At 38.7% G+C, this 14,313-nt stretch overlaps 1 protein-coding gene across 3 annotated transcripts in view; it reads right to left on the reverse strand.

The window, feature by feature from the left end:
* The window catches only part of nrg2b (neuregulin 2b), a gene marked incomplete at its 5' end in the record, with an annotated part of 73,169 nt that overhangs the window by 26,681 nt on the left and 32,175 nt on the right, over positions 1 to 14,313 (reverse strand). For all 3 annotated transcript variants that reach the window (XM_084430113.1, XM_084430112.1, XM_084430114.1), the window contains one exon: positions 9,724 to 9,842. In XM_084430113.1, the coding sequence (XP_084286239.1) occupies positions 9,724 to 9,842 (119 nt within the window). The remainder of the gene's footprint in view (positions 1 to 9,723; positions 9,843 to 14,313) is intronic.

Raw genomic sequence — 14,313 nt, forward strand, 5'->3', positions numbered from 1 at the left:
AGGCAGAGATTTAAGCAAATGCACCTGATAGGATCCAATCCATCTTCACAGTTATTATTACAGCATATCAAGTTTATTCAAGTTGCCAAAATGTGTGGTTTGTATGGTATTTAACAATAATTTATTAATTAGCATGAAGCAAACTGGCCAAGCATGAGTAGCTTTTGTAGAAAATAAACTCAGTTGCACACAAAATCTTTATATTACTAACATACAGCAGTAAAAATAAAAACAACTTCACAGAAACATTCACTTTAGCGTTGCCTTCCATCATATTTACATCTGATGTGACTTACATCACATCTTATCCACTATGTCACAACTATCATAGACAGTTCAGAGAGTTTCTCAATGGTAAACATAAGTTTGATTGGTCATTTATGTGCAACTCAAAATTATGATAATTACTCTTTATTCCTTACGAGTTTGTTAGTCATAATTATGTCAAAATAAAATAAAGAAAAAAGAGAGAGAGAAACTTCTCCAGCATATCTATTTTAAGGATTACTACGACAAAATAAAAAAACACATTATGCTGCCCCAAAGAATCATGGGAAATGTAGTTTTGTTGCATAAGCCAGTCTGTTCATAAACCAAGTTTTGCCTTTTATTCTTCATCAACAGCATACAACATGTACAAACTGAACTGAACAGCCAATATTCATTACAATGAAATCTTGTAATCAGTTATGATGTGGTGGTGTTAAATAAAATGATGTGTAGCCTGTATAACACTCTCAGGATCCAGAGCAAAACTAAAAATGTAAACAGGAAGTGAACAGGAAACAGCTCTACATGCATTATATATATCTCAAAGATTAGTGTTCATGTGTAAAGCTGTGTGAAAGCTGCATGTGTGAGCCGATCGAGCAGATCGTGTTTACACTTGTCAACGTCAAGTGGCTTCTGTATCTGGATAACTGATCGGATCTCTGTTTCCCACGCAGTATTTAAAATAAGTCTGTAAAGGTAAAATGGCCCCGGTGCAAAGTCGACCTGAAGTGCTGGGGTTTCTTTTAAAAGTAGTTTTCAGTCACGGTGCTACAGTACGCGTTTCAAATCTCATAAAACAAAGAGGAGGAGGTTGCAAATAATAATACTTAGCATAGATGCCATGATTGAAACAGTAAAAAGAGACAAATGGGTCAGAATGGGTCCTTTACAGACAATGAATGGTTGTGCAACTTTCGATAGCAAACTTTCATCTATATATGCATTCTACTCCTTCCTTGATTGTCTCCCAAAAACACCCAGCTACGTGCAGCAACTCCCAAGACGTTGTGACGTCGACTTGTGAATGCAGATGCGATGGCTATGTTGCAATTACAGACAACTGTGAGATCCGATCACAATGCATTTACACTTGTCTTTTCAATGAGCACGTTTACATGCACACCAATATGCTGATAACTGGCAAAATTCAGTTTACCCAAGTATGCACTTTTACCGATTTATCGGTTTTATCGATTTACAGGTTTACATGCAAATCAATAACCCGGCAATGCAAGTAACCACGTTTAGAAGACACATTAAAAAATAAAACAGGTTAGTTCCTAGTGGTGAGGATCCACGTGTTTTTGCTCTGTATATTATGTGAGTTGTAATGTTAAATAAAGCAATAAAAACCAGAGAATTTCAAAACGTCAGCATGAAACTTGCAAAGACTCATTCTCCTCTCGTATTTGAAGTTTCTTCAACTGTACCACTTGTCCATTGGGCTGCACTAGACGCTTTTTAAAATGATTTATATTTTTTATATTTTTTGGGTTAAGAAAAAGTCAGAGTTTGCACTATATCTCTCCTCCCCTACCGCGAAACACTTGCGGTGGCTGGATGCGCTTAAATCTGCCGTATGAGGACACTTTTCAGTCAAATATCACACATGTGCACTTTAATAAGCCGATAGAACGCAAGTTAATGTGTTTACATTCCGGGTGAAACCGGGGTAATGGGCAAAAACCTAGCTGTGTCGAACGAATTGGAAAAGGAAACCGATTTAACACGTTTTCATGACCACACACGTTGTCGGCTTATTAAGCATTATCGGGTTAAGAATGTGTATGTGGACAACATCCGGATACAGGTTAATGCCAAGTGTAAACCAGTCCTAATACAATATATGGATGTAATTATGTGACGTAACTAGTGTGAGGTAGCAGACAGACACCACTTCGGTGAGACCACATGGAGTGATCTAGCACTGGACAGACCACCACCTGAGCCCTGCCATTTCATAACGAGCTAATTAACTCATTAACATGCACACACAAACACACAGCACAGCAGAGAGAGAGAGAGAGAGAGAGAACAAAGGGGCATCAAGTGAGAAGGAGACACTGTATGTCTCAGAGCACAATAGCCCATGTCTCTAAAGGTCACACATCACTCCAGTAGGAAATGGAGGAGAGCAGAATATATCGCCTCTAACATTCAACCTTACATCTGTCTCAAGCATATGTCCTCTTCTCTGCAGTGACAGCGTGTGTGCTATCGTGCCGCTATGTTATTAGCCTGTAACTGTTTCATGCGAGACACACAAAGTGGTCAATCCTCCTTTTGTGCCTCAGTCAATTCAATGTTTAGATATACATCATATAATATTGGAGATATGTGCAGGTCCAGATTCACTAAACAGGGCAAATTAGCGTGAGACCGCAATCTCATAAAATCGCTGATGGGAATGGAAAGTTCTGCGGGAGATACTGACTAAATGCGCACAGACGCAGCCAGTTCATTTCCATTATGACCAATGCAATCTACAAAGAGCAGCGCAAATTAGTGTAGGGTCGCAAACAAGCTAAGCCTGTGATAATCAGGTGCGGGTAATCTACTAACAACACAGAAGCAGCAAATTAAAAATGACATGGCTGGGCAAATAATATGTTTCTTCCTCTGGTATTCCAAATAAATGAACACGGGTGGAGAAAATGCTCTCCCTTCTATCAGCACCGTCTGTTCTCTGCAGTCGATCACAGCCATTTCAAGCGCCAAATCGGTTAATGCATGCTTTTTCCCGACATTAAATAATGCCGCAAATACCATTGAATTGACTACCGCAAACCTTAGTAAATCACGTTGCTTGATTCATTTATATACTCTCCTCCCATAGATTTTGTATCTGAGAGATAAACTTCTACAAATGCATATGCAATAAGGTCAGTCGCAAAAATGTCTATCCACACCTTTTCATTGCTAATTCTTCACTGGCATCTTTAGTAAATCCTGACAGTAGTTTTTTCTAAGGTCAATCGAGGGTTTGCGCTGGAGCAAGCTGTTAAATCTTAATGTTCAAATTTAAATCCTCTTTATTAAAAAATCCAGATTCAGCCATCACAAATGACAATTGATCCCAACTAAAAAAACATTAACATCCATTGAACTGAAAATGCACAGTGAAGCGTTACTAGGAGAAATTGATTTGTACTTTTTCTGAGGAGGTATTTAGAATTGAACTAAGAATGTTTTATTCAGTTCCTGAATTTGAATTGGATTTGACTTGAGGTTGCAAACAAGATACAGAATTGCAATGTGAATTGAAATGTGATAAAGTACAACTGAAATGAATTCAAATTCATAAAGCAGCAGGTTTTTAAACAGATAGATAGATTATTATGACTAAAAGACAATAATAATGTTGATCAGGTGCTGCACTGGCAGTGCATCTGTTCTCCGCTTTAAATAGATCCAGAGAGGGGCTTTTAAAGACTGCACATATTTCCCTCCGTCCCGTAGTCCATCCTGGTGTGGCAGGATATTAGCTCCATTAGCCTTGGCTCTGAGCCGACGGATGGATCCGGACAGGCAGGAGAACATGATTCACACCCCAGCAAGGGGGGTCGCGGGGAAGGCCGTAAGTCACACGGGGGCCTGTACGGGGATGCTGATCCACTCTACTCAACCAGGCGCCGATCAATGACATCGAACCACTTACAGGCACTACCCATTCAGACAGCATTCACAGACATGTCCACCGCGAGAGCGATCACATGCACGCAGAAACACACACACATGCACACGCTGCAGAACTGCATGCAGGGGGAGCAGAACGGATGGAGAGACAGGCTAATGAAGAGGGGAGTGAATGGAAGTGGAGGAATGGGGGATTTGAAGGAGACAGATTATCAGGAAGGAGAGCCACTGACGGGAAAGAGAGAGAAAAACGTGGGTTAAAAAAAGAGGGCTCGTACTATAAAGTACAGCTGAAAGAAAGTGCTATGCTGTTCATTTGCACAGACAAATTTTTGTATGCATTTACTTTTTTTTTATTCAACCTAATAAGGAAATGATCAATTATCATACAGGAGACAAAAAGTATTAGCATATATTTTTTATTTTATGTATGTTTGACAAAATAGATTGCCGAACAGTCAAATTAGTTGGTCTGCATTACAAAAATGAATGAATTCTGCATGCCACAATGCAATGCACTCGACCAGATCTTCTGTTTCCAGCGTGTTTGAATGAAATGGAATAATTGGATGCTATTTAAAAAAACCATAGACAGTATACAGTACAGGGCAGGGGAGCAGGGGTGGAGGAGCAGCATGCGCAGGAGTGTGTTTCATGTCTGCGCTTGCATCAGACTCATTTAGCTGAAGCAGTGCTGAGCTCTGGACGGTGGACTCATTCCTCATTTATCTCAACAGTAACACTGGATCCAGAATCATCAATTTAATATGACCTGTGTCCATGTGCCTTTGTGAGATTCGCTCATTCATATAGATGCATGATAAGCAATCTGCAATGCATTTTATTTCCATTATGTATTTTTGACTTAATACTAAAATATTCACTACCAAATAATGCAGTGTGGCACATTTTATTAATCGATATTAGATAGGGGGCAGTCGTGGCCTAATGGTTAGAGAGTCAGACTGGTAACCCGAAGGTTGTGGGTACGATTTTCAATACCGGCAGGAAATGACTGAGGTGCCCTTGAGCAAGACACCTAACCCCCAATTGCTCCCCGGGCGCTCCAGTGGATGGCTGCCCACTGCTCCGGGTGTGTGTGTGTGTGTGTGTGTGCATACAGTACTTTCACTTTCACTTAGATTGGATATAGTGACTGTTAGGCTGTACTATTATTAGTTTATCTGACTCTAAGACAGAATTTCTATTATGTTAGAGAAAAAAATTGATTATGATTAGGATTATGAAAGCAGGCATTTTTATTTCGAAATTATGTGCACTCACTGATGAATCAAGCAAAATAAGACCAGGGCCATTTATTAAACATATACCTGTAGTTCACTCAAAAATGTAAATGTTGTCATGCTATATGATTTTTGTGAGAAATTATTTGAATGTTAATGCTACTTTTCTCCTAACAAATATAGGGGCTGTAAAGGTCCAAAAAGGATAAGTATCATAAAACGACCATAAAAGTAGTCCATACAACTCATGCGCTATATTCCAAATCTTTTAAAACCATATACAATACGGTTTTGAAAGAAATTAATACTTTTATTCAGCAAGGACGCACTAAATTGTAAACAGTTACAAAACATTACAAATCTTTTGTTACAAAAGAATTCTATTTCAAACAAATGCAAAGGATCCTGTAAAAGAATCCGTTTTAACTAAAAATCAAGCAGCACAGCTGTTTTTATGTAAATCATCTGAATGATTTCTGAAGGATCATGTGACACTGAAGACTGGAGTAATGGCTTTTATTTAAAATAGAAATCTTTTGTAATAATATTTCAATAATGACAACTCTCTGAATAGTTTTAACATGTTATTGAATATGGCAATGTTAATGAATATGGCAAATGCTGAGCAAGTATGGACTTGCTACCGCTAATAGATACACAGACACACTGCTGTGAGAATGTAAGATATGCTGCTGCTGCATGAATAGACATACATTAATCCTGTAGCAGATCTAGACAGGTGGAGCTGGAGGAGGTGGAGGATTCAGGACTAGCCTACAGGAAACAATGAACCAGACTATTTAAATGTTGAGCAAGCAATTTCATTGCGTCATGCGGTAATGACGTGATTGCTTGCAGATTGGATGTAAAGGACCCATCAGACTGCTCCCTCAAGAGTTTCATGACTGAACTAGATATAAATGTCTTTCCTATCACTTTTGATCAATTTAATACATCCTTGCTGAATAAAAGTATTACTTTCTTTCAAAAACTGTGGTGTATATGGCTTTAGAAGATTTAAAATATGTGCGAGTTGTATGGACTACTTTAATGGTCGTTTTATGATACTTTCCATCCTTTTTGGACCTTGACCCTCAACTTTCTTCTTAAGGGGAAACGCAACATTAACATTTATCATTTTCCTTACACAAAATTTGTACAGTTTTGAAATGAATGAGGGGGAGTACATGACAGCCTTTTTATCTTTGGGAGCACTGTTCCTTTAAGAGCACAAACAGGGTCAGTTGTTGTTGCGGCTGTGTGTGTGTGTGTGTGTGTGTGTGTGTGTGTGTGTGTGTGTGTGTGTGTGTGTGTGTGTGTGTGCGTGTGTGTGTGTGTGTGTGTGTGTGTGTGTGTGTGTGTGTGTGTGTATTTTGCGTTAAGTATACTTGGCTGTTGTATCTGACAGGCTCTTGGCATTGCAGCTGAAGAATTCAGAGGCCAGAGTCCAGCTGGGTCTCACGTCACACACAAACATATATACACAAAGATGTAAACACACACTTCCTAAATGACCCGTCTTCAAGGACGTTCTGCTTTAGCTTGCGCAGTTTTTGTCCTGTTTTAGCTCTATGCTCTCAAATACTGCATAGATACTACCCTGGTGACCCCCCATATGGCCACTAGAGCATCTCTCCCTCTCTTTCTTTTTGTCTCTCCGGTCAGTGTCTGTGCTGTTATATATAGCTGAAATCTGTGCACTTATGGACTGAAATGCTTGCTGTTCCTAGAGTGCAGAATCTGCCAAAATGACACAGTTTATCTTCATTAACTATCCACTGTACACACACACGCACAAACACACATGCACACAGAACATGTAAACACACGCGCCAGGTGCGACGCAAGGGTTTTTTGCAAGTTTCAGCCTGACGCAGTTATCATTTTCATGTCCTGCGTGTAGGAATAGCAAATGCATTTGCGACCATTTGTGCGCCCATGGGTGAGCTGGTCTGAAACAAAGGTGTGTTCAGGCGCACTGATGGCGTGTTGCTATTTTGAGGCAACTGAAATAGACTGCACCATTGACCAACAAAAACCTGGTCTAAAGTATAGGCGGGTCCACAACGCACGTACACTTTGTCTGTACTTTGTAACTGGCTTTTAAAGGGAATGAAAGATGAGACTCTGATTGTTTTATTGCACATTACGCCCAAAACACACCCATCACTCATTAAGAGAATAGCCATTTTTCCTGTCGTTAAACTAGCAAAAGTGGATTCGGACACGCCCTAAGTGCACTTGCGCCGTGCGCTTTAGACCATGCGCTTAGATGGTTAAAATAGGGCCCTTTCTTTTTATCTCTCACACTCATCCTGAAAGGACCCTTTTACCTTTCACAGTGACTTAACTACATAATAGATCTCAGATTATTAAATAAGCCAATTACTTCTCGGAACACAGGAACACACACACATACACACACACACACACACACACACACACACACACACACACACACACACACACACACACACACACACACACACACACACACACACACACACACCAATCTAAATATGCAGACCCAGACATACCCTCTCATTTGATTAATTCAACTATTTATTCATTCATTAGTTAATTGGGGAAAAAACGCGATAAAGAGCTTGCATTAATTCAGTTAATTCAGGGATTCCCACACTTTTTTGTCAGTCAGACACCTTAAAAATATTCTTGAAGTAAGTAAGAAATATTCTCGCATGTTCATGGTTCTCTGATGTCGATCACATGACATACAGGTAAACAAATAAAATGTGTTTTCTTTAGATTGTTTTTTACATTTTTAACATTAGCTCATTGTAACAATAAAGATCCTAAATCTTTGAGTACTCATTAAATTCATTTAATACATTATTAATAATATTTATTTACTCATTCCTTCAAATGTTCTTGTTGTGAAAGGTTCATCATATTCACTCTATCAATCATTTATAAACATTATATTTATTTAGAATTCATTTATTCTAGGGCTACACGATTTGGGGGGGGGGATATAATTGTGATTTTTCAGATTTACTGAAAATTAAATAGGAATAGGAATTAAATGCAAAATAGGAATGATACATGCGTCGGTGTACAAAGTCAATTGCGCTGGGTGCAAGATAGGGCCCTTTGTGATTTTTGCTTCTTTGTAGGGCTGCACTATTTGGACAAACATTTAGTGATTCTATACCAATATGATTATAAAATAATAATTATAATTATGGTTTTATTTGATTAATCATGAATCTCCAAATTATTCTATCATTTCTTTTACTCACTCACTTATTCATTTCATTCCTTCTCTTGCTCATTCATTCATTCTCTGTGTCCATGAGACTCTGCTGACACATCAGATAATGGAGGGGTTTGGTGAAGAGCTGGAGGACAAAGTTGAGAGAGAGAGAAAGACCCTATATCTCAAACCACTCAACCATTACTGCCCTTAAGATGGGCTGGATGGAGTTCGCATTAGTTACACACACACACACACACACACACACACACACACACACACACACACACACACACACACACACAAAGTCACGGCACATCAAACGCCTCCAGCTGATGTGATATACTCCAGAGACTAAAGCAGGTGGGGAGATCGGTAAGTAAAACAGCAGATGAGAGAGGTGTGTTATACAAAATAACACCAAAACTTACAAAACAGACCTAGGGTCGATTGCATTAAATGTTTAGACTTACAAGTCTAATCTAATTTTTTTTCTGGCCATACATTTTTTAAGTCAGTTACATGAAAAGGTAGATTGGTCTAATTTGAGTCTGAAGAGTAAGAGTGAATAGCCCTAACTAACTGCTAGTTGGTCAGACTAGTTCTTAAGAAACAATCTTAACCTGACAGCTATGTTTATGCATCTGGCCCCTGAATTCTGCCTCAAATCCTGAGGCTGTGTGCTATTAATATTCTATGGCCTAATGGTCTATAAAACAGGCGAAACAATCCTATAGATTTACACTGAAGGAAGGACTTGAGCCATATCAAGGGTTTTGACTTGGGCCACTAAGCGATGAACCAAGCAACCAACTAGCAACAACCCAAAACACCCTAGTAACCACCTAGCAACACCCTAGTAACCACCTACAAGACCCTAGCAACTACCTTGCAACAGCCCAACAAGCACTCACAGTTAGTTTTGCACAGGCAAAAACACTGCAGATGGAAATCGTAAGGAATTTCATTATTCTTGTTCCAAATCTGATTCCTCACTCTTAACAGTTTTATTAATGAAGTACATTTGACGAAAACTGAGGGGTAAAAAGAAATGCTGTGATTATTGCATTTACAGTTTGTTTCCAAATGCTGAGATGCTTTTAGACTACTCAAAAGAATCTGAAATAAATGTAACCTAATTCTAATCTTTCATTCCTGACCAGTGCGAAAGAGCTATAAGTGCAACATAAAGACAGGCCCAGTGTGCTCTCACTGCACGTGCGTCTATATCAGAGTACAGACATCTTACAAAGCACATGTGCTGTAAGACTCTGTCCCGTGATGAGCAGGAGCACTGGTCTCCTGTGACTCGTTTGCAATGAGAGGGAACTAAGAGGGAAATAATGGAGCTCTTACTGCTTTGGACGCTGACGTAGCTGGTGGCGTTCTCTCTGCCCAGCGAGTTCTCCACCACACAGGTGTAGTTCCCAGAATCCTCTTGTCTCACTCTGCTGATGTGAAGCTTTGAGTTTTTCCTGCACATAAACAGCCAAGACACAAAGAAAGAGAGAAATGGAAAAACGTGAGGGTATGCGAAGACAGAAACCTACAAAAACCCAGAAAATGGAGAAAAGGAGGTAAAGAAAAAGAAAGGCTAGCAAAAGTGCATCAAAAGCGAGTTTGTGTAGTCACTATTTATCCCTGAAGGGCATCATCCTGGATCACCATGTTTTTGGTCCTAGAACAATATTATTTTCAGCCAATCAGAAGTCAGAGTCAAAGTCAGAATTTCCAATGCTCTGTTTGGAAAAGTGCAATGGAACGGCACTTTGGAAACTGGTTCAGAAATCCCAGCAATTCTGCCAAGATCACACACTCAAGCCAGCACACAAAATGAGGAAAGCAAAGTTGCATCACATGATATAAAACCTGTTTACCAGTGCATAAGTTATCGTTTCTGTTGATAATCCTACACCTGACAAAATTTTGCATTAACATGTTGTGTCATTATGCATAATCTGAGCATTGGACAACACAATTTACACTATTCAAAAGTTAATAAAATAAAAGTGACAGTAAAGACATTTATATGTTACAGAAGATTGTCTCTTAAAAATAAAGCTTCCAGAAGGGGTTTTTCTTCTCACAGCAATGCCATTAAAGAGCCATTTTTTGGTTCCCCAAAGAACCTTTCATGGAACAGTTATTAAAGCAGTAATTTTTTCTTAGTGTGAAGAACTTTGTAATAATCTGAAGAACTTTTCAAAAAAGATCTTTTGTGGTGTTTAAGGTTCATCATGGAACTATAGATGCTAATAAAGATTTATAAAAGAATCTTGAAAAAAAAAGCATTGTAGTTTCCACAAATATATTAAGCAGCAAAAATTGTTATTAACACTGATAATAAGATTTTTTTTTCTTGAGCATCAAATTAGAATGATTTCTGAAGGATCATGTGACACTGAAGATTGGAGTAAGCATGCTGAAAATTCAGCTTTGCATTACAGGAATAAATTACATTTTAACATGTATTTATAATAGAAAGTTATTTTAAATTGTAATAATATTTCACAAAATGTGTCAATCATGTTGTGAATGTGCTCTTTTCTTAAAAACGTACTAAAACACATCGAAAGCATACTAAAATTCTGTAACTTTATACTTTCTCATCAACTAAAATCAGACATTTTGGACAAAATGAATTATTAATGAAATGTCATGATGAAATATTGACTAAATTTAAAGGATATTTTCTTAAAAATAAATGTTCACTGTATTTTTTGTCAAATAAACGCAGCCTTTGTGAGCATAAGAGACATCATTTAAAAAAAATCTTAGCGGGACACTCATAAACATAAATGTTCTTTAATGGCATCTTAATTTCCACGAAGAACCTTTAACATCCATTGAATCTTTCCATTGCAAAGAAGGTTCTTTAGATTACTAAAATGTTTTTGACACTGAGAAAAAAATGATTTTAAGAACTGTTGACTGAAAGGTTCTTTGGGAAACCAAAACCGGTACTGTATCACTGTGAAAACCCCATTTGAAACCTTTATGTATACATGTAGTGTACTTTAGTGTAGTGTACATTCATATTCATCCATTTAGCAGATGATTTTACCCAAAGCAACTTTCAAATAAGGAACATCACAATTAAGCAATAAAGCTTTTATGGTTGGAACTCAGAGATACAGAGTAGGAATATCCCACACCAAATTCAGGCTAGGATCAGGTTTAGGCCGGACTTTTTGATAGGAATGTTGTTCCAGGACCAACAAAGGATGTCGGTCCAGGAATCTGTCCTGCTTGGCTTCATCACATCGTGCGTGGGGTCTCTAGTGGTGTCACTGTGATCCTCGTATCGTCTCTCAGCCCTTCTCCTCAGATCAGCATGTGGACGGCTCATTAGAGGAGTAAAGCTCTTGAAGGATCGCATTCTGGAGCAGAACGCACAGAAAATGGCAGCTGCGTGTATCATCTTCTGTCCTTACTTTACCTCCATCATTATTAAACCATCCCTGTCCACGCTGTCAGCTCTTTCACTCACAGTTCATTGGAGTAAGTGTGTGTGTATGGATGCAAGCATGTCTCTGTGACTGTGGATCTGCAGCTTCAGCACACACACATTTGCAAAATTACACAAGGGGCCAGTGAACAGGCAATCCTGTTAGAGTGATCTGCTTTCTGTGGAAACGTGCACCTCAGCACTTTTTGTCAGAGAACAGAGGAGGACCGACGTGTTACGGAATGCCCTGAATTCTCCCGTATGTTTCCCGCCCTGCGGTCCCAGGATATTGAACGGCTACATGCGGACTGACGCTGACATCCGGACTGAATATACAGCTACTCGTACAATATTGATTTGTGTTACGAATGGCTAAATGACATTGATGCAATGTTACAGCAACATGCACAGCTCAGCAAAAACACTTTCCCATATATTAAGGCATTTGCATGATTATGCAATTCTCACTGAAGAATAGTTTATCTAGACCCCAAGTGTATATAAACTTAGTCATATGTTTTTTTCTTTTATTCCATTCTCCACCCACAGACGCCTATGAGGGAAACATTGCGTGTTTGGGCCCACACACTCTCCCCTCTGAAACGCAGGCATCCCACGGTCCCATCGCGAGAGGAAAGCAAGGAAGGGAAATTACCCACAATTACCAGATGGAGCTTCCTTGAGATGGTAGATCAAAACCTGGTGCTGCTGAAATTCAGCAGAGAAGAATCTGTCACTCATTCTGACCCAAAAATTCTAACTCTGCCATCATTTACTCAACATCATGTCATTCCGAACCTGTATGACTTTCTTTATTCAACATAAACCTAATATTACAACCTACACCTGCACACAATATTGTGAACAGATGAGTAAACTAAACTTTGGGGTCTGTACGTATTACTATTATTATTTTTTTCTCTCCATTATGCACAGCTATTTGTTGTGTTAGGATAACAAAGTTTAAAAAGTTACTTTCTTTACAGCCTAGTTATTTTTAGGCTGGCCTGCCTCAGCGGTCTAACAGTGCTCGTCAATGTCAAAATGCCGGTATTCGGTAATGCGATAAAATCGCGGTAATGAATATGCACGATATTGTTATCGCGGGCACTTCAAAATACCGTAAAAAATAATAGATCCGAATTTAGATTTTTAGAACGCGCATTAGCTTATTTTCCATCAACCGCTTAAAAAAACCACTGCGTATATGCTGCGCAAAACACGAGCGCACTCTGATGTGAACAATCCCCACATGAAGCACTGTGTGCATGCGGCGCAGTGCGCACTCTAGTCTAATGTAAACAGTCCTCACATGGAGAAGAAGCATGGCGGAAGGAGGAACGCTGCCGTCGATTTATGCCGTCGAAACTCTACGCATTCAGCGCCACACATCCATTTTCTCACGCAGAGAAAAATCGTGGAGCAAAGAGGACACTGACACCGACAGACTAGACAGAGCAGGTTACTTTTGATATGAAAAAAAATGATCAGCTCTCAGATTCTGTCCATTTTATTACGAATTTTGACAATAAATACCGTTTTGGCACTTGTAAATGTGACGTGACAGTTTGCTGTAGCGCATCAGTTCACGTAAATCTGTTACTTTTTATTTAAAGATACAGTAGGGGAGAGCGGGGCACAAAGTAACGCTTTTTGACTTTATTTGTTTGTGTAAATCTACTTATGGTTCAGAGTATTTATTTTTTCCCACATTAATTTCCCACATGTCTAGTACAATTATGTGGTTTTGTTTTATTAATACAGTATATACTTTTTTCTTGATATACCCCGAAAGAATGGAAGTGAAATGTGACAACATGCCCCATAGGTGGGGTACATTGTAACATGTGAGGGGCACATTGTAACATGATATATATGACAGCTTAAAATGTTATCTGATCTAATAAAAAAAATATACACGACAAACTAAAATATTTTCTAAATAAAATACAATTATTAACTTTTTCATATAAAATAATGGCATTTTTTAATAATTAAATATAAACTCATTTTTGAGTTTTGACTACGAACACAGGAAAACACAGCTATACAGCATAGTTCAAAACAAATAAATAATTAGTAATTTCTGAACATTGACTCTCAGTCTTTATTCACCTTTTTCTCATGTTTTCTCAATAAAATTAATAAAAGTATAGAATATAATAGCATATTTCTAATAGGGGCTCATTGTAACGCAGTGTTACAACATGTCCCGCCTGCACAACTGGGATTTAAACCAGGGGGGCAGCGTTTCATATTATGTTGAAGCTTCCCCGGGCGCCGACATTGGCTATCAGACCATCACCTGCTGTTAGCATCCCATTGACTCCCATTCATTTTGGCGTCACTTTGACAGCGAATAACTTTACATCTGAGGCGTTTAAAGACTCCATTTGTCCATTATTTATTTCTAAAGAAACACGAAAATGTATAAAAGGCTCCATTACCTTGTATCTTACGTTATGGCCCCGTAGAAGCAGTTTTTGTAAAAATAGGCT

The sequence above is a fragment of the Rutilus rutilus genome (genome assembly GCF_951802725.1).
Source record: "Rutilus rutilus genome assembly, chromosome: 14".
Lineage (NCBI taxonomy): Eukaryota > Metazoa > Chordata > Actinopteri > Cypriniformes > Leuciscidae > Rutilus > Rutilus rutilus.